At 43.1% G+C, this 23,643-nt stretch overlaps 1 protein-coding gene across 3 annotated transcripts in view; it reads right to left on the bottom strand.

Moving 5' to 3' along the window:
- Positions 1-246: 246 nt before the first annotated feature.
- The window catches only part of MCOLN2 (mucolipin TRP cation channel 2), a gene marked incomplete at both ends in the record, with an annotated part of 33,936 nt that continues 10,539 nt past the window's right edge, over positions 247-23,643 (bottom strand). Inside the window, 12 exons of one of the 3 annotated variants that reach the window (XM_082003096.1) lie at positions 247-292; positions 8,580-8,662; positions 11,489-11,608; positions 12,986-13,192; positions 15,925-16,047; positions 16,169-16,270; positions 17,638-17,787; positions 19,172-19,287; positions 20,847-20,946; positions 21,417-21,513; positions 21,648-21,735; positions 22,300-22,444. In XM_082003096.1, the coding sequence (XP_081859222.1) occupies positions 247-292; positions 8,580-8,662; positions 11,489-11,608; positions 12,986-13,192; positions 15,925-16,047; positions 16,169-16,270; positions 17,638-17,787; positions 19,172-19,287; positions 20,847-20,946; positions 21,417-21,513; positions 21,648-21,735; positions 22,300-22,444 (1,377 nt within the window). Of the gene's footprint in view, positions 293-8,579; positions 8,663-9,816; positions 10,178-11,488; positions 11,609-12,985; positions 13,193-15,924; positions 16,048-16,168; positions 16,271-17,637; positions 17,788-19,171; positions 19,288-20,846; positions 20,947-21,416; positions 21,514-21,647; positions 21,736-22,299; positions 22,445-23,643 lie in introns of those variants that run through there. The other 2 variants (XM_082003097.1, XM_082003098.1) reach the window with 2 other exon arrangements.

The raw sequence follows: 23,643 nt of genomic DNA, 5'->3' as shown, positions 1-23,643 counted from the left end.
AGATGTAGCTCTCGGCTGTCTGTACCAGCCTATGTACAAAAAGCACTTGTCACGCCAGGGTCCTTCCAGACAGTGGTTTGATGTCACTCCTTCATTTTGTTTTAAGTCCTCCCAGCAGAACTAGTCTGGCCTCAGGGGAGCTGTGCAGCTGTGACAGAGCTATGCAGCTGTATCCTCAGTGGTCCTGCCCCAGTCCACACCAGGCACAAGAGATGTGTGATAGGATATCCCATATTTCCTGGCACATCACAGTTTAACACATTGCAGGACTTTATTCTCCAGGTCTTCTCTTCTGCAGCCAAATCAGAGATGTTTATCTTAATCAGGGCAGGTTCAAACTTAAAAAAACAAAAAACAACGCACCTTTAATAAACAACTCTGAAATACGTAATATTTAAGTACACAGAAATGTGAAGATTCAGACAAAATGTTGTTTGAAGTTTTAAAAATAAAAGAAACTGAAATAGCTAAACTGGTCAGCCCAGCCTTAGAAAGACAACAGAGACTTCTAGAGTCTGCAGCAGAGAGCTCCCCAGTTCTGCTACTCATTTCATGAAGAATTGCCTTCTTTTGCTTTGAGAGTGGCTCTTACAAGCTTGATACTTCCCATTTTTTATGGGAAAGGACAGCAAACAATCCCCATTCACCTCTTCTGTACCACTCAACCTTTTATAGCCTTCCATATAGCCCTCCAAAACCTTGACAGCACTAACCACATATTGCGTATTCTACAAGTGGGTTGAGCTATTAGCTTGCCACAAGTCACTCACAGGCAAATACATCAAAACTTTGCAAGTGCCAAAAACACGGCCTTGACAAAAAGGTTCTTTTCCTTATTTCAATCTATTTTATTACTTCAGTTCAACCAATACTGGCTACAAAGATCAGAAACTGAGGGACTGTGAAGTGTGTTTTTCTCTACCACTCTCAGTAAATATAAGCTTTGAGCGGGAGAAGTCATCTGTTCCAAAAGTCTCAAATGATTTGGTTCAGTTAAACTGCTTTCAAATGCAAAAGCATGCATTAAGAATTCTTCCCAATCCAGCACATCTTAAGTTCTGTTTGTCTTAAAGACAGCTTGTATATTTGAATTGGTTTTAAATTCCTCTATGTAAGTGCAACTTGTACCAAGTCTGAATATGTTCTTCACAGTTTTTAAAATGAAAGTCAAGAATTTGCTTAAGTATATAGGAATATATTACACTAGCTACCTAAATAAAGAGTTAATAAAATAAAATGTCACCTAGATAATGTTTTGGACAAAAGCTTCAGCTGTTTGCAAGCTAACATGCTTTAATAGTTGTTACTCAATTAGAATCTAGTTTGCCTCAAGAAAGTTACTAAAATCCTGTATATTTATAATGAAATCTAAGATCAATTCTTTAAATCAAGGATTTTGCTGATTCAAACTGTGATTAAAATCACCTTTTAAGTCACTTTGATTCAAAATTAAACTCGACCTGCAAATCAGATCCAAGCTGAGTTACTCATTATTAATGCGGACGCTTCGAAGGAAAACTCAAACAGTGGTTTAATGAGAAGATCATTACAAAATTTAACCTGCAAGCCATAATGTGATCCATGGCACACCCCACCGGTTTTCTGCCTCTCTCCTGGCCATTAAAAGCAAGCTGTTTTAATACACTGACCACAGCCTTATTGGAGGGTTGGAGTCAGTTCGGGAGACTTCGACGGCTTCTGCCCTGCTCCTGGGCAAAGGCCCCATGGAGGGCACGACCAGCGTGAGCTACTGCGGGAGGACTGAAGCCGAATCTGCAGCCGGGCTGACGAGTCCATAGGCCAGGGCTGAACCTAAAGCAGGAAAGTCCTACAGCAGGGAGGTCCTACAGCAGGACAAAGCCAGCTGGGGTGAGAGGCGAGGGGAGTTTGCCGAGGCAGAACCCCGGCCCGCTTTGCCGCTGGCTTTCCTGAGCTGGCACAGGGATTTCTGTGCAGAGGTTCGGGGCACGGGGGGGGGGTATCAGCATCCAGAATGACACGCTCGGGAGCGGAAGGCGGGAGCACAGGCCGGGCGCGCCGGCGGGACCGCGCAGAGGAGAGGGCAGGCTGCCAGCCTGCGCCCAGCGCCTCACCTCCCTGCTCCCCTCGTCCGGTAGCGAGGATGAGGTATTACACACAGATCTCTCCAAGACAGTCTGAAACTTATCACAGAAGTCGCTCTTCCGAAAGCAGAGTTTATCGCGCTCGCCGATCGCAGGCACGGGCGGCAGAGCAAACAGGCGAGTCACTTGAAATGTTCTTTCTGCATTCAAACTGTTACTGCTGAGAAACATTCAGCAGCAGCAGCAGCTGCCGACCTGCACACGCTGCTTAGGCTTTTTAAACGTACCACGAAAGGAGCATCCGGAGGCTTGCAGACTGCGCAGCCCCGGGCGAGGGCCGCCCGCGGCAGCGCTCCTGCTTGCCTGCAAGCCGGTGCCTCAGGCAGGCGCGAACGCCCTCCGCCCCTTCGCCTGGATCAGCCACTGGTGCTGCTTTTATTTCTCGCGTTACGGAAAAGCGCGCTCCCGCCCCGTTCCCAAGAGGAAGGCGCAGGCAGCGGAGGGGCGCCGGGCAGCCGAGCCGTGCGTACGAGCCGCACCGGTTCGGGAGCGGAATCGGTTCCTTGTTCCCCTCCACACCCCGCGTGCACGTGTGGCCACCGAGGAAAACACAGCCAAGTGATTGCACAGTAACCCAAGAAACCCATTCAGGTTACCTCAGCTCAGAAAGAAATACCAGTGCAGAAAAAGGGTGTGTAACACAGCAGAGGCCAAAAATGTTAATATGTAACCGTAAGAAGGAGTTTTGCGAGGTAAGTACTCTGGTTCACTTTTAATTGTCTTCAATAGCTAATTGATATTATTTAAAAAAAATCAGTTTAGAGAAACAAACTGAAAGGAAGCACGTAAATAATACAAAATTATGGCCAAATATTTCAACCTAAACTAAAGCTTTTTTATCTGGTACTATTAGAGGATGCAATGGAAGCTGATGTTCATTTAAGAGGTTTTACAGAAACAAGTTATCTCAGAAGTAACTGGTTTACATTTTGTTTATTAAGGAAGTTCTGTGGGCACTGCGTGTACTTGGAAGAGAATGCTATATGGCCCGCTTTAAGGAACCGAGAATATACATTTAGAAGCCATTTTTTAAATTCAGCTTTAGTTATTACTAAAAGTCTGTAAGGTTCAAGGAGTAAGCTTTTAATCCAGAGAACTTATTTATTAGCAAGGGAATCTACTTCTGGTTGTGTTTGGCTGTATTTTTTCTTTGCAGCTTAAGTATCCCCAATGCCAGATAATTGGCTGAACTCAGATCAAGTATGCACAAGCAGCATTATCCCATTATCTTGGTCTTCAATGCCTTTTAGAATAAGGAGAGGAGGCTGCCACATCCATTTCCACTCCAAGCCTGTTTCAGCTACATAATGTTAAGTTGATGGAAAGTACAGCAGTGCTCATACTTCCACCACAGTTCTGGTAATTTCCAGTAATACTCCATTTTAATGGCATCACCATTTGGTCAGAAAAGGGAAGGGAGTAGGGTGAAGAGAATCAAGATGATTCTTTGGCAACTCTTACATATGGGTGGTGGAAACATCCAAGGTTTTATTATTTATCGTATATCCTGCATAAAATACAAGGCTATACAGTACAAACAAAGGGTCTTAAGAAAAGTATTAAACCTACAAAAAATGTAGAACCTCAAGACTAAATATTTAAGTTGCCAAAATAGGAAGTAGTACTGCCAGCCGCGGACCACAGTGCTCTGTGCACACAAACTGATAAGAAGGTTAAAAAAAGTCACTGTCGGGGTGCAGAAGTGTCACCCTGTGCATGTATGCGACGGCACTGCTCCTCTGCGAGCTGCTGCAGCCTGGCACAGCTGGCTGAACTGTGAAGCAGAGATACAGGGGCACCTACACCAAGGTCTTACAAAGCTCAGGCTCTAGCTCCTCAAATCCCTTTAGCACAAAGCTGCTCTTGCTGCACTGAATTGCTTTTTAAAGCTCTGATCCACTGCAGAAAGTTGTAAGGGACAGATACTAAGTAACTCACTAGTTACCACAAGTTTAGACTTCAGACTTCAGTAATTTAAGACTTTCAGAAATTATGGTTTACTAAATCTATATCTGGAGTTCAAACTAAAAACTTCACTGCAAAGCTTTCATTTAGTCTCCTTTAAGTGTGGTTCTGGAAGGAGCTGGCAGGTCATCCTATAATGCGGAAACAGACACAGCATTTTAAGTATTTAAAAGCCATTCAAACAGCCTGTACATTGTGAAACATGCCTAGAAGAAAATACCTGTTCTGCTTCTAAACTAAGTTTTCCATTTCCGCAGAACTTCCAGGTATGCTCATCAATCACTATCATCTCCATTTTACAGTTCAACAAATCAGCTTGCTTTCACAAAACCTACAGAATGTGAATACAGACTATTTCAGCACAGTCACAACCAAATGAACTTTTCTTGCTTATTTTCAGCACATCGCTGCTGAGGACCTGAATCACGCCACTGCTGATTAAAACAAGCTGCCTGACTGTATCTGATCTGTTAACAGATGCAGAGCGCTGGTTTGCAAGCAAACATTTCAGTGGAACTGGTAGAAACGGTGCGCTCCACAAAATATTTGCTAGAGACATGGAAGTGGACCTTATGGTTTAGAAGTAGAATCCAGGTATGTGAATCTTTAAAACTAATAGCCAAGAGGAATATATTGTCTACAGTGTCAAACTTTATACATCAGAGATTTTATTTCATTATCCGATAGCATAAAGACTATGCTGGAGAATGTTCCAAAATGGTTAATGGTCATAGTAGCACAGAAGGGTAAGGATACAGTCAAACCAACTTGTCTGAAACTACAGGCTGGCATTGTGCAAAAAAACCCAAATACATCTTTCAGCTTTACTTGCTGATAAGATCTGCTGCTTCTTTACTGATTGTGCAAATGTTATTGGTTTTTTTTTTTTAGTTTCACTTCATTTTCACTAAGTTTGTGTAGTGAAATCAGATTTTTCACCATCTAACTGGATTTGAGTTGTACACCTCTCAGAAAACCCCAAGAACATGCAAGAAATGACGTATTCTGCACAGCTTAAAGAACAAAGCCACAGCAGTATGTCTTACCAATCTGTAACAAGAAACGTCTTTTTCTAGACTCATACTGCAGAAGGGAGAGCAAACCTACCTACGTGACCTCTGGAAACACAAAGTGCCGTTTTGTTCCTTTTTTTTTTTTCCCCCCTTAAGGAAAAAACTTAATCAAAAGACAGAATGCAAAACAATACCGTTGTACTTTTTCAGCGTATGGCATGGATTAAGACGATACCTTACCAAAAGCTCCGTAAAAGCCCCTGTGCCAAGCCCCCACGCGGCGTGTACTTACCGCCGGCGCCTCAGCAGGACCCGACACAGGCGCAGATCCGGAGCTGTGCAGGCGAAGTCCCAACTAGCTAGAAACTCACGTGCGGGTAGGAAGTACCTACGTTTACACACACGCGTGACACATCTACGTGCGCGGAGCCGCGGCGGGCGGGCCGGCCGTAGGGCCGCGACGCCGGCAAGGGGATGGGGACGCCCGCCCAAGTGAAAGGCGGCTCGGCGGAACCGCAGCGCGTCTTGGCTGCCCGGCCGCCGGGGAAACGCTCCGCAACCCACGAAGCTCGTGGAGGCGGCGGCGTTCCCGTCCCTGGCCGCTCAGCCGAGCCGCCGGCTCCGGGACGCGCCCGCCCCACCGCCCCGGCCCCGCTGTGGGCGCCGGGGGCTCTGCCCCGCGCCGCCCCACGCCTCGCAGCCTCCGGCCCGCCGAGGGGGTCCGCCCGCCCGCCCTACCCCCCGGCGCCGCCCGGGCCGCCGCTCCGCACCAGTCGCGCGCCCAGAGGCGCTTCCGACGCGTTTGTTTTCCCCCGGGTGCGAGGGCTTCGCTCCTCCGAGGGGCGGGCAGAGACGGGGCACGCAAGTGAGACACTCAAGCAGCAACCCAGAGCGGCAGAAGTCTTAAGGGTCCTGCTGCCTGACGAGCCCATCTAAAGGTCCACTATCATCACCCACATTTTGGGAAACAAAAGCAAGGACAAGACACCACTTTCTTCCAGTTGTTCTTTTAAACGTGGTATAAGCAGCAAAGAAGATCCACCTTGCACCCAACACAGCGACACAGAATCCTCAAAGCTCGTGTCAGCTCCTGAGGGCAGGACCTAGCACACACAGCTTTGCCATGAAGGACAAGCCAAACTCAAATGTAGAAGGTGGCACAAGATTAAATTTATCTGAGGATCATGATCAGATGGGTCTGTCCTGTTGATACCTACCTGAATCATTCCTGAGACCAGGCATGTATCTGAGCTACTCACAGGTCTGCTTGGAGCTGGAGAACTGACAAAATAAAAAAATCTCAGCAGAAAGCCTCTGCTCCACTTCTCAGAAATCCTGGTAATAATTACCGCATGAAACCTAGACAGTGTTGAAGACCAGGTGGAGCCTTGCACGTGAACATTATACATGAAATACCAAACAGCCTGCACTCCAGCAGCTTTTTCCCATTTTATCCATCAATGGAAGGCCCCAAAATAAAAGCCCAAACTCTTATCTGTCCTGTCCCCCTCACTTCAATGCTCACCTTGAAGATGGCTCAGAAAGCTTTCTTTTCCTCCTTCCTGCCTGTTTCTTTCTAATGCAACCTTCTCACTGCCTTTCCATCCGTTTCTCTCCTCCTTTCGTTAAGTCCTATAAGCAATTAGCAAAAGCTTCTTATTCCCAGGGAAGAAGACAACCAAAAGCAACAGCTGATTTTCAGAACACTTTGCAAAAGCTTATGCTCTGGTTCTGCTTCCATTACTGCGCATCACCCCCTTAGCAGCTGGAGTGGGACCACCTATCAGTCAGCAACCGTATTCAAATCTGTATTAATGCACAGAATTAAGATTCAACATATGCCAGATTTCCGGTTAAGTTTAACCTCCCTGGAATAGAGAGCCAATGAGAAGCTCCAGCAACTGGCTCTTATCAGCAAACAGATGGTCAAGACACAAATTGGTTTCTACAATACATTAGTGACCTGCTCTAACATGGTAGGGCCGAAGCGGTAGTCTAGCTAGCAAACAGCTCATACGATTTTTAAAACAAAAAACACAATACTGCACAAGAAAGCTTTATGATTCCATTATAGAAATTAAATCTTAAAATCAGTAAGAAGTATTTTCTACATTCCTTTGCTTGATAATACTTTACCTCATTCCCTGAGTATTCTCTCATGACCAAGTATTTATCTGAGCAATGGCTTTGGCAGGTCACACTCCTAAATGTCCTTTAGATGTTCTACTAAACTGGAAAGCAGCAGTTTGAGTCAGAGCTCAGGGGCTCTGGCACCATGGCTCGCAGTGCCAAGGGGACGGGACGTACCTCACCTGCTATAGGGAAAAGAGGAACTAGACCTCAGAAGGTGATGAGCCCGTCACAGTTTGTAAAACAGAAAGTAAAGTACTTCCACTGTGTGCTATCCTCAGACAACACTGCAAAAAAATTAAAGAGATTAAAAAAAAAAAACCAAGCCCAAGGACTTGCCCTGCTGCAGTCAGGTGTTGGCAGTTCGCAGCCATCATCAATAACAACATCGCACAGTCACAAGAGATGGGGAACTCACACCCAGGCAAAGGCCTTGGAAGCAGGTACTGCCCAACGTATCTGTATGCCCCATCAGGGCAACACGTACCAGAACACATTATATGCCTGATTATCCACTAACATACCATTAATTATCTGCTTTTTCTAGGTTCAAGTCTCTAACCTAAGATTTCCATAAGTACTGGCAGAAGGTAGGGTAGTAAGGAAAATACAATTAGTTTTCAGACGTGACAGATTTTGGTCCCGTTTACCAGGGAACAGTTTGATTTGGAAAGAAACGTTCCAGAAAGATACCAGTAACACAGCAGCAAATACAGAAAGCACCAGCATCTTACACATCATTAAGTCAGGATTGCACACTGCCAAGAAACTCAGCTAGCAATCAGTTAATGCTGATCACTTCTGCAGTCTGCAGAAGAGCACTTTGATTGTCCAGGGCCTGAACATATGCTAAAAGACTAACATTGACCCCAACAAGTTCTACACATGAACACTAGGAGAAAAGTTGACTTCTGTCCTGAGTGGGAGGCAGTAATCATCTGTTCTAGATCACACAATTAGCATGTTTGATCAAAAAACCCAAACAAACCCACAACAGAAAATTTTTGCTAAGTGTAAAGTCTTGGTTATTGGTAGCAATTTAATTTTTTTATCCACAAGCTGTAGTGACAGCTGAGGCCACAGCAAGGCACTGCTCAGACCAGGATTGGGAGAAGACTCTCTGTCCCAAAGGCATTTTGGCAAAAGCAGCATTAAACTTTGCAGAGCCTGGATGCATGGAAATACCGACATGAAAACCATCTCTTGTAGGTATCTAGCTGCAGCCTAAACAAGACAAAATGGCATTAATTTCCAACACAACAAAGTATTCATTGTCAGGAACGCAAATACTAGGCAGGAAAGATTTGAACAGCACATTTTTCCAGACCTCAGTTACTACTGCTCTTACCTCATGGCCAGAAACACTGCTGGAGAAGCTGCATTTATTAATCTCTCTTTAAGCATCCCAGTGGAGAGGCAGAGAATGAAGACAGACATGTTAAAAAAAGAAATTTTTCAACCTACCAAAAAAGGTGTGAATCCAGCACTGTTTTTCCCCCACTTTTCAGTTTCTCAGGAGAGAAAAAAAACACCCAAGGAAAACTGCCACTCACCTTACTCATACAAGGGCAGTATTTCAAACTGCCTTTGCCATTTGAAACACTATCAGGCCAGAACCCGGAGTCCACCATTAGCAGTAGAACACGTATCAAGACCAAGTCCTAGCCAACACACACTGACTGAAGACCACCTTCTACAGACAGTTTTTTTAGGGAGCAGATAGACCCATTCAAAGTGGAGCATCTAATGCAATAGATCACCCACCCCAGGGGCAGTCAGTTACACCAAAAGTTCTCAGAAGCACCTGGTAACAGTACTATACTGGAAATGCTTTAAAGCTACAGAGAGTGCTCTGTTCTTGTTGAAAATGTTTATAAAGATCAAAGGGAAAAATACAGTACTTCACCAATGACCATCCCAAAGACACCTAGAAAATCACCTGAACAAACCAACTGCCAGACTCAGTTGTTACATATTTTCTTCCAATTAACATGTACTTGAAATAGAAGTAATTCGGCAAGTCAACTCCATAGCATTGTTTTTGCCCGAATTTGTCCTCCAGGTTATGGCAACATAACAGTGCAATACTGAAAAAAAAAAAAAAAAGCATCTTTTCATCATACTTCATATGATGCTTGCCATGGAAGTTTCCAACCATTCAAAAAAAAAAGTATTTACCTATAGCTAAAGTAGTAAGTTTAATTTGGACACAGTACACATCAAATATTGTGGGTCTAACAGAAAAGACTCACAGACAAAAAAAGGATAACAAACTGCTTTTGTTTTTAGTAAAGCTGATAAAGACAAGACTGATCTACAGATAGTTTGTGTTAAAATTATATACAAGAGGGAGAATAGCAATTATTTTGCACTTCTGTGCAGCTTTGTAGTTTTTCCATAAATTTATTTCAGGGAAATAAATTGTGCCAAGTGGAAATTACAGGCTGAATGCATCACTAAGTGAAAAACTCCTCCCTTCTTGAATAACTTTTATTTAATACTTTTTACAAGGAATTGTTTTTTAAAAAAATATTTTCATACAATTCTTTTTCCTATTAGCAACAACAGCTGATTCAGGGCCACCTTCCTTCCTCCTAGAGGTTATTAGCAAACAGAGTTCCCACAGACAATGCTCAGGGATCAGCCTTCTTTAATGTGACAGAACTTGGGGCAAGAACACGGAGTACTTCACAGTTCTCCTCCAGACACAGCTTCTGGGCTCTCCTCCTGGTCAGCCAGCTGATGTCACATGAGCAGCTTTTCTCCCCCCAACACCTTAATCAGGTAAGATTAGTCTGTCCACAGCAAGGCAGATCCAGACAGTGGGTTTTGCTGCAATTTGGAGAATTATTCTCCATGCAACTATGCTTTCTTTGCATATATTAGTGGTGAATTTCAACATGTAATCATCAATTAATAAGTATCAAGTCGTCATCACTCTGTTGTCTGCAAAAGAAAAAAAAAATATCACAATTTTTCATTCAGCAGGAAATGCAGTAAGAAGTATTTACCCATACAAAATCAAATTGAGTTTTGATCCTTCTGTTCCGTGCTCTCCCATTTCAGCATACAGCTCCAACACATGCACTGGGATGATCAAGCAGAAACTGCTGGAGTAGCAAAAGTTCTAGATTTTCACTCCGGCTACCAGGCTTGTGCCCTCAGTACTCTGCAGCATATTACAGTAAAGAGTATTTATTATGCTCAAGCAGACAAAAGTCTCTTATCCTGCACAATGACTTGTATGTGAAACCCGAAGCTGTACCTGGCTGGAGTTCGTATTGACTAGCTGGCTTTCAAGTGTCCACAGCAACTGCTGGGATACCTGTCCATTATCATCTCCCATGCTCCTTTTTGGCTAAGGGCTTTCACTCTGCCAGAGTACATCAAAAGTATAAAGTTGCATTTCACAAAAGCCTCAGTATGTAAGTAGACAAGTATCCTACTGCTAAAATAGGATTTGCTACACCAGTTGGGATTCAGTAAATGTTCACATTCCGCTCTATTCCTTCTCCCATAGCCTGGTTTCCTTGCACAGTGCCCACAACCGTTCCATGCACAAGCATGAATTTTTCTGGACTGCCTAGGGACTGTGACAAGATCCCTCCTCAGTCAATCAGGGATTCAGAGGTGTGTTAAGTTTCCTCAGAAAGAGAATTCAAAGAATCGACTTCCAGACCAGCTAGCATCAGGCAAGATGTTCATCTCTCATGGGCACTAGAGCTTAAAAAGGACCACTGCTAAGACCTCCAAAGGCTTGAGTTTGGTGGCATTTACAAGTGTTTTCAATATTCTGACAGATGGTATTGAACCAGTTTGCCTCACAGACACAGCATAGCTTTGGGATTAAAGTACTGGTCCCTGGCTGAACCACAGCCTCTTGCTTTCTGCTACTACTCCCAGCCTAGTGGAAAAGCTTTTTAGAAACAGAAGACTTGTAAAACCCCAAGAAGCAGAGACTTAGTTTGCTCCTGACTCCTTGGCAGTTCCATGTTATACTCTGCAGTCCTCCCATCAACTTCCACCAGTTTCTGCATGGTGGTTTTTCATACGAGCAAAACACGTAAAACATGCATTTAAGCTCAGAATTGTCAGCCCTACACCATCAGCAGACTAAAGATCTAACACCAAGCAAAGCAACAGTGTCCAAATATTCCATGGGCTGAATTCTGGATGCTCCAGCATTTGTGAAACAGCACTTCAGTAAGCAGCTCATTGGTGTACTTTTGAGAAAAACACTGATTAAAAACATCTTACTGACCTCCTACAGCAGCACATGAATGGCATGGAAGTCCGTTCTTTTCTGTAACCAACACTGCCATGGTCTTTTAGAAATTCATGTAGATCCGTTACTGGAAATCCACTTTGCTGGTATTTCTGAAAGAGAGAGCGTTTTATTTACAACACATGAGAAGTTACTGGCATGATGTGTTCTAAAATTTCCTCTACAGTGTGATAGCCAAAACCAGACTACTTAGCTCATTTGTTCAGTATTGCTGTAGGACAAAAAAAAGAAACAAAACAAACCCATCCTAGAAACACCACATATGTAGTTGGTGGAACAAAGCAATCAAGGTGACATAACATTCATATCGTTCACAGATTCTCTTCCATTTTGTTTGCTGTCCATAAGACCAAGCAAGTGATCTCAAGTCACGCTGGCATTGTTCTCCCTTGTTCACATCAGCTGCTGTGCTCACTGTGAGCACCCTGGGCTCATTTTCCCTAGGAACTCCAGTGCTGCATTTGAAGGGCCCTAACATGGATATTCAGCATTGCCATGCTGAAGAAATGCTCTGCAAAACACCAGTTCAGCACACTGAAATGGCTCCCCATTGATCCACATAAAGTGCTCAGAGGGAAGAGCTAACAGTAAAACACTGTTTTGCAGGTCAGACCATCCAATAAACTCACGAGCACAGACAGTTAAGTTGTATTTCGAGATGCTTATAAAGCAGAGCTCTTGCTCGGTCTGCAAGTTGTGGTTCATGTCAGACTAGCCTTACTCTGCTGGCCAGTTTATCTGACACTAAGACAAGAAAGGAACGAGAGCTGAAGAGCATGACCCGCACTGCCTTCCCACTGGTTACTGCAGCTACCAGGAGCACAGAGGGGAGATGGCACTGGAGGACAAGAACAAAAGATCATTACCAAAAACTTCGTTTCACTTTCAGCCAGTTTATACTGGAAATGGATGGCATAATTTTAACTGGAACGAGAATTAGTGGGTCTTTTGGAAGACATTTACTTTTAACCACACGTTTCCAAGCAGTGCATTAAGCAAGCCTGGACACCTAAATGAGTTTAGTGTTATCTGCTTGGCCCTTGCCTCACTCCTGCCAAGCAGATATTCTCCGAGATGCCAGCAAACCCTTCCTGACCTCACCTTCTAGTGCCACAGGAAGAAACGTGCACCCCAAACCAGACTTACCTGGCTCTCTGTAACTATACTTAAAAATTGACTCTTTCCACTCATCGTTCTACTTGTTTCCATTAGCTGTTAGCTTTTTGAAGCCAGGTGAAGCAGCAGAAAATACAAAACGGACACACACTAAGGATGATTTTCCAAACCGATTATTGCTTAGTCATTTGGATGACTAGCCAATTATCCTCCCAATTTCACCACAGACTATGCTAAAAGATTTTAATAGTCTCACCAGTTATCATAACTAATGCTAGATAGTATGGTGTTGAGTGATTAACAAGAATGAATACAAAACTGACTAGAAGTGTAACAGAAAACAAATGTTTTACCTTTATAGTGTCATAGGAGTCAGTAATGAGTGCAATAAAAAGGCTGAGGATCATATATATAAACAGACTAATGAAGGAGTACAGATACAACCGACTGAACATCCACACCAGCATGCTCTTCTGCTGGATTTGAGCAAATGTTGCAAACATGTCATCACCGTTCACCAAAGAAAACAGACACTCAGCCACTGTGTTCAGATCTTCAAACTAGAAAATAACAAGTACAAATTATTAATACAATGTGAAGATCAATCATCCAGAATAAAGGGAAAGTGAAAAGTATTACAAAAAAGTTTTGTGGTTTTGGGTTTTTGGTTTTTGTGGGGGTTTTCTTTGTTTGTTTTTGTTTGTTTGGTGTTTTTTGGGGTTTTTTGTTTGTTTGTTTGTTTTGGTGGGTTTTTTTTTTTTTTTTTTAAAGTTTTACTCATAGCAGAAGAAAAAAGCCAACCCAATCAGTCAAATGCTACCACACTTTCTTTCCTGTACATCCAGGCCAAAACATACACAGAGCAGTATAAGAACCATGTAGAAATATAATCTTGGCTAAGCATTATATATTGACATCAGGAATAAGAAGATCTATTATCAAGAAATAAACTTGTGATGCTCAACAGGCAAAACAGTCAGTAACTGATCACCACAGAAAGTTCAAGTTACTGAATTTTAAGCCATTTTAGACCTGCAGGAAAATATCACTCCATTTGCCAAGGCACAGATAAAGTGATTTCACAGAATCTATACAGTAAATCAGTGGTGGTACGCTGGGAACAGAATCCACATCCTCTGGTTTCCCAGCTGTGCAGCATTGCTGGAGTATGGGTCATTAATCAATACTGTATTAAGGAGTTAGAGATAGCATATAGCCTTCAGAGCTCAAATGGTCTAAATCAGATTTGTCTTGTGATAACACCATCTCTCTGTCATTCAGAAAGCCCTCTGAGTTGTACGTACAAGCTACAGCTGTACTGTAAAGCTTCTGAAGTGCACCCTGGACAAAGTCATGGTTTCGTTTCAAGGACATTCTCTTAAATTTCTAACTCCATTTCCCCAAGCTGGAACGTGCCCCGAGGCTAAATTCCATTCAGCCACCAGGTAATCATACTTCCCCCCCCTCTCGCTCTGCCCCTCCAAATAACTGGATTTGTTAACTATACTTTGTTGGACAATAAGAATTAATGCACAATGTTTTAATGTAGCTATTATCAATGAAGTAACATGACTACACTCACTTGAATTCCGGTCCTATATTGAAAATCAGATGTCAAGAGACATATGCTTGTAGGGAGAACATACTGTTGCACAGGAACAGCAGGTCTGGTTTTACCTATGGCTTTATAATTATTTATTCCATAAGCCATTATGAAACCCAGCAGTACATTACGTGGGAAGAAGGGGGGCATGGCACGAGTAATTTTTGAGCAACCCACAAGTTTCGATGCACTGTCACAGACACACCTGCCAAGGACTCCTCACCTATAAGCCCCTGGATTGAAATAACACAAAATGCAGGATTCCCACTCCCACTCTCTGGCTGTAGTAGAGGAAGGAAAAGCAACATACCTGTTTCTATGGTTTTGAGCATAGCAGGGAAGGCTCTTCCCATTTCTTACCGGGGAGGCTGGTGCGGGTGGCGAGCCCCGAGAAGCCAGCCCCGGCTCCACCAGCTCTGCGCAGTGCCGCACTGCCTTCCAGCGGGGTGCTGGGGAACCGGCAGAAACAGCAAGCCCACGCGCAGCTACGGCTGCTTTCCCACACATTGATCTGTGATGTTTAGCAAGAGGTAGCATTTTCATAGATAAGCTTATTACTGACTACACTTCCTTTTGCTCAAATAATTAATGTACTTGCTGCAGGGAAGTCACAACAGTATTTATGCCCTGCTTGTTATAAACAGCTGAGATTCAAGTATGACAGAGGATCCCACAGCACCCAGCATCCCACAGAGAAATGTACTGTCATCAGCTTAAAACGTGTGCAGACTGAATACCTACATTTCTCAAAGGAAAGAATTACATTATGTTAGAGAAATCCGAGCTCTGGGGGCAAAAGAAGCTGAAGCAAGCACTGCAGCATGTGTCTGTTACCATACATACTGTGTGTGACCAGAGATCAAGAATGAGAAATCATCCATTAACAAGTAACAAACATATATCTATAATTTAATGACAACAGGAATCTGCCTCTTCTTTTCCCCCCAAACTGTCACAGAGCATCCACCAAGAAAAAAAAAACAAAAACAAAAAAACAACAAACCAAACAAAACACAAAAGAAAACAAACAAGCACTATGGCTGGTTTTGCTTGTGTTTTGGAATATACAAATCCTTACTCCTGTACCCAGATTTCAGATATGAAGACATACCAGGCACACACTTTGGTATCAACCTTAAAAACAAAAAACCACCCACAACACCCTCTCCCTGCCCAGGAAGCAAAGTAAACAAGACAAGCATTCATCCATCCCTTTAGGAGTCAAGATTCAGGAGCTGAAGTTACATGGCATGGGAAAGATTTGGAAAAACAGAGTTAGAGCCAAGGAGATTCCCAGAAATGGTAATGGTGAACTAGTTAGTGCATCTTCAACCCAACCGAAGTGGGATTGCCAGAAGAGGGCGAAAGAGATATAGACCAACACACCTCTAGCCTCCATCCAGACATTGCCTGGATAAACCATTCACTCATCACAAACACAGCCTTGCGTTCGAGATTACATTGAGTTCAAGCACACAGTGAAAGCAAGAATACAGTTATTTTGTTGAAAGGAACAGGTGGCAGGAGGTATGTGTGGAAGGAGAAATACTCCCATGTATTACTTCAGATTACAGCTTTTAAACAGAAACATGAATTTAAGACCCATTTCTGTTTTTATAACTAGGAGCTATACACACACAGATATTCATAGGTTGTCAGACCAGAAAAGGAGTAATACTGCTGACGTACCTTTTCATGATAAGGTCCCAGGACAATCCAACCACAGAAAGTATAGCCAAGATAAATCATTCCAGCACAACAACAAAACCTTAGCACTTTGGGCAATGACGCCTGCATAGTTAAAATGAGCACCTGTCAGTCAGGGTGGAGGAAAGGAGAAGGGGGAAAAAAAGCCAGAAGTTAGAGAGACCCAAGTAAGTGTGACAGATATAAATATATGCTTTAATTGTTAAATATTTGATTCCCGCCTTACATTGTAGGTTTGAAAATATCCCAGGTATCTGATGACTCCAACCCAGACAAACAAAGTTGATGTTCCAAGTAAAATGCTGCAGACATCGTAACTTGTGAGGTTCTGAGGGATCCAAACAGAGCAGGTGGTCAAGTTACAAAGCAGTAGATATGTCAGCTTGACAGCTATTCAAGTTCCAGCAGTTCAAACAAAGCAGGGCAGTCCAATATTGAAAGGATGCTGCTAAATCACAAAAATCAGACTGAAGTGAACTGCAGTTATTTACCGAGATCACTCAAATGCAACAGTGCTGCAAATGAAAGCACATCTACGCTGATATTCTTGAAGTTTTGCATGAAGTCTAGAAGAACTAAAGCCCTTACTTTGGTTACAACACAATTTAAAATTAGATTGAATACTTCCAAAGTTTGTTTAAAAAATTTTAATGTATGCTATTGTTTAGCAAATGAGAGCTTGTTTGCCTTTTAGAAAAACATGAGCCATCATTTAATGAAAAGTGAGCCCTTTCCATACTACACACATTTACATCTCTGAACAGGTTGCCAGCTGTTTGGAGGCTGAACATGATTTTTACTACCAGTGAAGTTTATAATCAATTCTACCTGCATTTTACTTTAGAAGGCTAGAACTGGTTGCAATAAGCACAAGATAGCCATCTAGCTCAAGATTTCCTACCGTCATCCCCCCACCTCACCACAAAGCTGGAGGCTCCCAAGTGCTTCCGCTGAAGGCCACTCTGGGCATCTGCCCTTTGAGCCTTAGTAAACATGAAGCAGGAGCAGCACACTACCTACCCTGTTTTTCCCAGAATACAAAGTTTTGTGAACATGTGAATTGTTGACATACAGCTCTATTGAAGAAAACAAAAAACAAACAAAAAAAACAAACCAAAAATCCCCCTGAAGAGCTGCCAGCCGGACAAAACACACTGATTTCAGCAAGCCTGGACTGGGAGGTCAAGGACTAGCAGGTGACACTGTCTGTGCCTGTAGTTCAGGAAAGCAAGCTGTAACAGCCATGTTTCCAGGTCCCACAAGCCACCAAGACCCCTGTTTTATCCATGGGGATGACCCTTGGTTTCCTTGTACAATACATACTACTGCCACTTACAGAAATAACAATCCAAGTTGTTTTGGGGTTTTTTTGTTTGTTTCTTTGGGGGTTGTTTTGGGTTTTTTTTAGGCACTGTCTACCCACAGATGCTGTCCTACACCAGGGATTAGGTGTCTTAGCACTGTGGAAATAAGATATTTAAATGGTTTACAATGGTCTTACTGAAAGACTTTGGGGAAAAGGGATTGAAACCAGTTATTAGTCAAACTAGCACTAGGAAATGAAGAAGAAAGAACTAGCAAAAGTAAACAAGATGACTAGTGACTATGACAGCTCACTGTTAAAACCCCAAGTTAAAACACATTACATGTGGTTGTAACAACACTAGTATTTTATCTGAAGTATTAAACTCTCACCTTGGCTTTTATTTCCATTTTTAGGATCGACCCAATGATTGTCATCACATCACTGATAATTACCAGGACGTACCATCCATTTATGAACTCCAGGCGGTCAGCATGACAGACATGACGCTTATATTTCTCCAAAAAGAAGTTCACAAATCTCTATTGACAAGCATTTAGATGTTTAGTTACGGGTCACCTTAGATGAAAAATACATACAGATACCCCAGTAGTGTAGCAATGATCAAGTTTCACATATCCCCTTTTCCTATAGTATGTGCTGGAATAATAGCTTAAAACTCATTCTCAATAGCAACAGAAATAAATAGGAAAAAAGTTAATATTGGTTTAGGCCAGTGAAAACCAACTTTCCAGAGAAAGCCGACTTCATAACCAATCCCCACTAGCCTAACCATAGCTTGTTATCCCCTTTTTAGCCCCCTTCACAAAAGGTTTCTATCCACCTCCAACAGAGTAAGGCCACCCAACTAAAGGAGTGAAAAAGACTTAGTAACTCAAATACAACTACAAAGGAAGAGCTCTCATTTCCAACAGAGCCAACAATATCACTTCCCACACCCAACTGCCTATCTGTGTTCACTTGCTCTTTTTGCTCATGAATAAATCCCGATGTCCCCATTCCTGACAGCAGTTTGACAACGCCTTTGCTGGATTGTGTCCTCTTCACCCTTGTCTTGTTCACAAGCTAAAAAAAGGATATACTGAACAAGATAAACAAGTATCTGTACTTTCACATCCTACCTATCCTGAACTCTTTTTCCAACTCTCATAAGCCACTTGCTTGCAAAGTTTGTCTCAATCAATGGTTATAAGCTGGCACATCTTGGGGCCCAGCTTGTGTTTCTGCATCAGTATTTGGACCAGAAGAACTGAGTCTGCTTACATGAAGATCTGCGAGCAGCTTGAGATGAAGCTGGACAAGCCTAGTCTCAGTCTGCAAAGGAGGGTAAGCTGGGAAGAAGGTGACAGCAGACAGTGATCAGGGATTGTGGAAGAAGGAAAGAAGAACTGAAAAAGGGTGATTCCAGCCCCAGAAAGACCAGAAAACCCCAGCTAGAGTTAGACTATATGCTATGCTTTACATTTTCTCCTGTTAGAAGCTAGCATTGATTTACAACGAGTCATCAACGGTAATTCTACTCTGAAGCTAGGGAAGGAAGAATTCATGTTTTGAAGGTGCAGGATGTGTTGTCTGTTAGCAACACAAAGACTCTGAAGTCTTTTTTGCGTAAAATCCTGGACAAAATTAAGTCCTGGACAAAAAAAAAGTCTTCCTCTTTTGCCCATGAAAGATACAGTGAAATACTTCATATTACAGCACTACACAAACAGAAGTAAAACCCATTCAGCCAGCAATTGTTCATTACAGCTATCTACACATCTTTTCTAGAGATAGAGATAATGGTAAAAGGACAACATCCTGCCACAGATTTACTACTCAATGTTTCAAAACACATAACTTCACAAGACTAGCAGCAAGCAAGACAGACAAAATAAGCATTGAGATTATGAGCACTGCACTTACCTTTTGTAGTCTCAAGGCAAGGACAATGGATCGTGTGCAGAGGACGAGAGAAGCAAAGCAACTTAAAATGACAAATCCATCAAAGATTAGAATATACTGAGTGTTTTTCTGGAGAACTGTAAAGAGTCAAAAAGAAAAAAAAAAAAAAAGAGCAGTGTTAGACTTTTCACATCTCTTTGAGCACAAGTCGTTACAAAATGTCACATATTTTGCATTTAAACACTCTCACCACATAAATAGATGAGTTATAAGAAATATTCTTCCTGCAAGCATGTCTTGAGCACAACTGACCAGAGAATTACATCAAGACAGCTATGGCAATCGGGCCACAAGAATGAAAAGCTTGTTCAAGTTCTTAAAAAGAAAGACAAAAATGGATTAATACAGGTGTCCCCTTCTTCCACTAAGTTCACCTGTCCATCTTTGTTCCAACAGTGTTATAACTACATGGGGTGAAAGAAATGCAGACTTTGGCCTGTATCAGCACCATTAAATTAAAAATCAAACAAAAAATCCCACCTTATTTCTCATTCCCTGACCTGCAATCAGAAACTTGTTTGACTTTACTGTATTCTTTTTATCCACAGTTTTAGAAGCCATCATGTGAACCCAAATCAGGTGTTTTCCTTTGCTTACTCATATTAATTGTCCCTACCTTTCTCACAACATGGATTTTAACTATATGAAATATAGACAAACACTCATTTTTAATTGTTGGAATAGCACTTCAGCTCACCTTTATTACAGAATTCTGTGTGCTCACTCAGCTGATTATTACATGCCAAATAAACTACTCAAGAAAAGCTAGTTGAAAGACAGCAGCAAGAAGTTATTGAACATACATGCAAGCCAAAGTACTTTGTGGTTATTTAGAACATACTGTAAGATACCACTTAGTATCAGTAAAACATGGTATTATCAGAGAAAAGACGTCTTTGCCCAGGCAAAAGGCAGGCCACTTGACATATTTGTTCATTGAGATCCTATACAGCACCCTGAAAACTATTACTCCACCACAGTCCTTTGCAACAAGTCAACACATGGGAGAAGCAGTTGCACAGTGCTCAGTCACGGCTACTATTCCTCTGAAGGAGCCTTTAGTGCACATTCCTTAGCTGTCAGAGCAAGCCTTAACACTAGAAATACAAGGCAGATGCCACCCTTTGCTTACACACTCATTAAATCTAGCAGCAGTGGCAAAAAAATAAAACCCGTATTTTTAAAAATAAGTATGCTTCAATTAGAGGAAAAAAAAAATGAAAGCTATAGAAGGTTTGAGTTGGGAATTTACTACTGGAATAACTACCACTGTTAGTGCATTAACTTATTTGCGTAATCTTAGAGCAGCAGAGCAATTCAAATCTAGAGAAGAAACATTCATCCTGCTTCCAGATACAGTTTACTGCTACACACACTGGTATACAGAGATGCCCATGTCATCTCACCTCAATACCCTCACAGAAAGGAATTATTTCCCCAGATCTTAATTACAAAAAGTTAATGAGTTGCATTAGGCAATGGGTTTTGGTGTGGGGTTTTTTTTGTCTTGTTTTAAGAGTAGGAAGGGGCTGAACAGGATGGGGAATATCTCGCTGGACAGACTGTTAGAGAGCAGGGAAAGTGGTGGGAGATGCGTAACGCTGCTATCATGCAAACAAACATCCACCATGCTTACCAGAGCCAAATATGTGCCAGTCTTTGCATTCTTCAATATCAGTGTCGCTATCAAAATAGATTTTGATTTTTCCACTGTGGGCTCTATTATTGAAAGTTACCTGGAAACACAGAAATATATCAGAAACAAGACTAGCAAAATTTCATTCCAGAAAACAAATCCTCTTAAGTGCTTCAACTTATGCATTAATATTTGTTGGCCAGCACCCTTACCTGGCCAGGTAAGCTTTAAGAAAGCTGTCACCAGAAATGGTCGTGTAGACATAACTTGACAACATGTCATGTATTGTGTAAAAAGCAGTATTCCAAGACAACAAACTTGTTTAACCTTTAGAAGAATAACAATTACTTATCCACTTCTCAGGTTGAGGTTACCAGCTGGAACAGGTTACAAAACAACACTGTCCCATGGCAACACCAGTTCAGCAGCCTTTGGGAAGAAGGGGTAAGGGCCAGGACATGCTCAACTGCTTCTCCCTTGCAGTCTAGATATGAGGATGATGCCTACCCCTTAGTTTAGGCTTGTGTTATGTATGCAGTGTTGAAAGTGCCATACCCCATATTCACTTACAGTATTTTGAAATGCATAGCAGTCAGGCAATTCACGGGCATGGATTGTCTGTAGAGCAATGCCTTTCAGCTTGAAGGAGATTTCAACCTGTATAAGCCTGGATGTTTTAAAAAGTGCATAAATATATTTAAATACACAAAAAAACACATACACAAACTGCACAAATCAGAATCCACCATATTCCTACAAAAGGACAATTTGAAATAAAAGAAGTCCCCACCACCACTTTACCTGTAAAATTCAAGATTGAAAAAAGAGGAGTTAAGCTTCAGTTCAGCCTTCCTACTAGCTAGCTCCTGTGGCTTTAAAAAGATACATTCTGGAAAGAGAAGAGGAAAAGCTGTAATCTGAAAAGCTTCACATAGGAAGTAGCATAAAACTGAGATAATCTGGTTAAACAGCAAGTACTGATCAGGCAAAATGTTAATTTTGAGCAAACCTATCCACACAGAGGCCCAGCTAGTGGGATCAGAAGCAGGTTTTTGCACTAACTCTTGAGCAGCTAACAGCCAGGACTCAGCTCTGAGAGGCAGTAAGGACAGCCACACACTGGAGGTACAGACTGACCAGCATCCAGAATTCTGTATTTGAACCGTCTGCATGGTGGGGGGGGGGGGGGGGGGAACAAAACAAAACAAGAAAAAACCAACCACAAACACCTCCACAACCCACTAATGACAGCAATTGAAAAGAGCTTCCTATAGTCTACACAGCTGTCACTTCTAGGCAGGTACTAACAACCAAGAGAGAAATGGGCAAGGGGCATGGTAACGATTTTGCCTGTGATTGCCAGGCAAAAAGCTATTGGTTTTAAGGCTACTGATTTAGCATTAGAATGTAAATATTCCATGGCAAGACATTTTTTAGTACAACAGTACCATACCTGTTTCGGTAGAAACATCTATGTTCAGAGTACCATTGGAAGGAAGCATCGTGCCTTTCTCGTACTGTTGTTTACAGATTTTTAAACCTGATCCTTCATGTTCATAACCAAGTGCCCCCAGGGATATGTTCTTTAATTGTTTGTACTAGTTTAAAAACAAAACAAAAGCAGAAGTTACAGAGATAGTGATCTTTTTTGCATCAGATAGTAACTCACAGTCTCAAAGTTATGTGTATCAATATAGCTTTTTACATTAAAAAAACACAACAAAAATCTTTACTTTCACAGAAAGTCTGTAAATTGAGAGGAGTGGGTATCTCATGGGAAGCCAAGATGGCTGCTGGGCACTAATTAGCAGTGACTGGCATCCTGGTGACACAGTCACTGACCCCCGTACCCACGGGGGTCTGTAAACGATGACCCATGTGTCAGACTGCATTGGGGTTGCGTGGCAAGGCTTTGGTAGTGGGCGGCTGCAGGGGTGGCTTCTGTGAGAAGCTGCTAGAAGCTTCCCCTGTGTCTGACAGAGCCAGTGGCAGCCGGCTCTGAGACGGACCCACCACTGGCCGAGGCCGAGCCCATCAGCAATGGTGGCAGCACCTCTGGGAGAACAGAGGGGGAAATATCCCTGGGCAACTGCAGCTGTAGAGAGGAGTGAGAATATGTGAGAGCAACATCTCTGCAGACCCCCAGCTCAGAGCAGGAGGGCTCCAGGCGCCAGAGCAGAGGTTCCCCGGCAGCCCCTGGGGAAGCCCATGGGGAGCCAGCTGTGCCCCTGCAGCCATGGAGCTCCACGGGGGAGCAGATCTCCACCTGCAGCCCGGGGAGGGCCCCACGCCAGAGCAGGGGGATGCCCGACAGAGGCTGTGACCCCATGGGAAGCCCACACTGGAGCTGGCTCCTGGCAGGGCCTGTGGCCCCGTGGGGAGAGGAGCCCAGGCTGGAGCAGGTTTGCTGGCAGGACTTGTGACCCCGTGGGGGGACGCAGGCTGGAGCAGCCTGTTCCTGAAGGATGGCACCCGTGGGGGACCCAGGCTGGAGCAGTTCGTGAAGAACTGCAGTCTGTGGGAAGGACTCACGTTGGAGAAGTTGCTAAAGGACCATCTCCCATGGGAGAGACCCCATGCTGGAACAGGGGCAGTGTGAGGAGCCCTCTCCCTGAGGAGGAAGGAGCGGCAGAGACAAGGTGTGAAGGACTGACCATAACCCCCATTCCCCGTCCCCCTGCACCGCTGGAGGGGAGGAGGTAGAGAAAATCAGGACTAAATAGGGCCTGGGAAGAAGAGATGGGTGGGGGGAAGGTGTTTTAAGATTTAGTTTTAGTTCTCATTATCCTACTCTGAT

The sequence above is a fragment of the Phaethon aethereus genome, assembly GCF_964289735.1.
Source record: "Phaethon aethereus genome assembly, chromosome: 8".
NCBI lineage: Eukaryota > Metazoa > Chordata > Aves > Phaethontiformes > Phaethontidae > Phaethon > Phaethon aethereus.
Note: the sequence above shows the minus strand (reverse complement) of the source record. Positions and strands in the feature narration are given on the sequence as shown.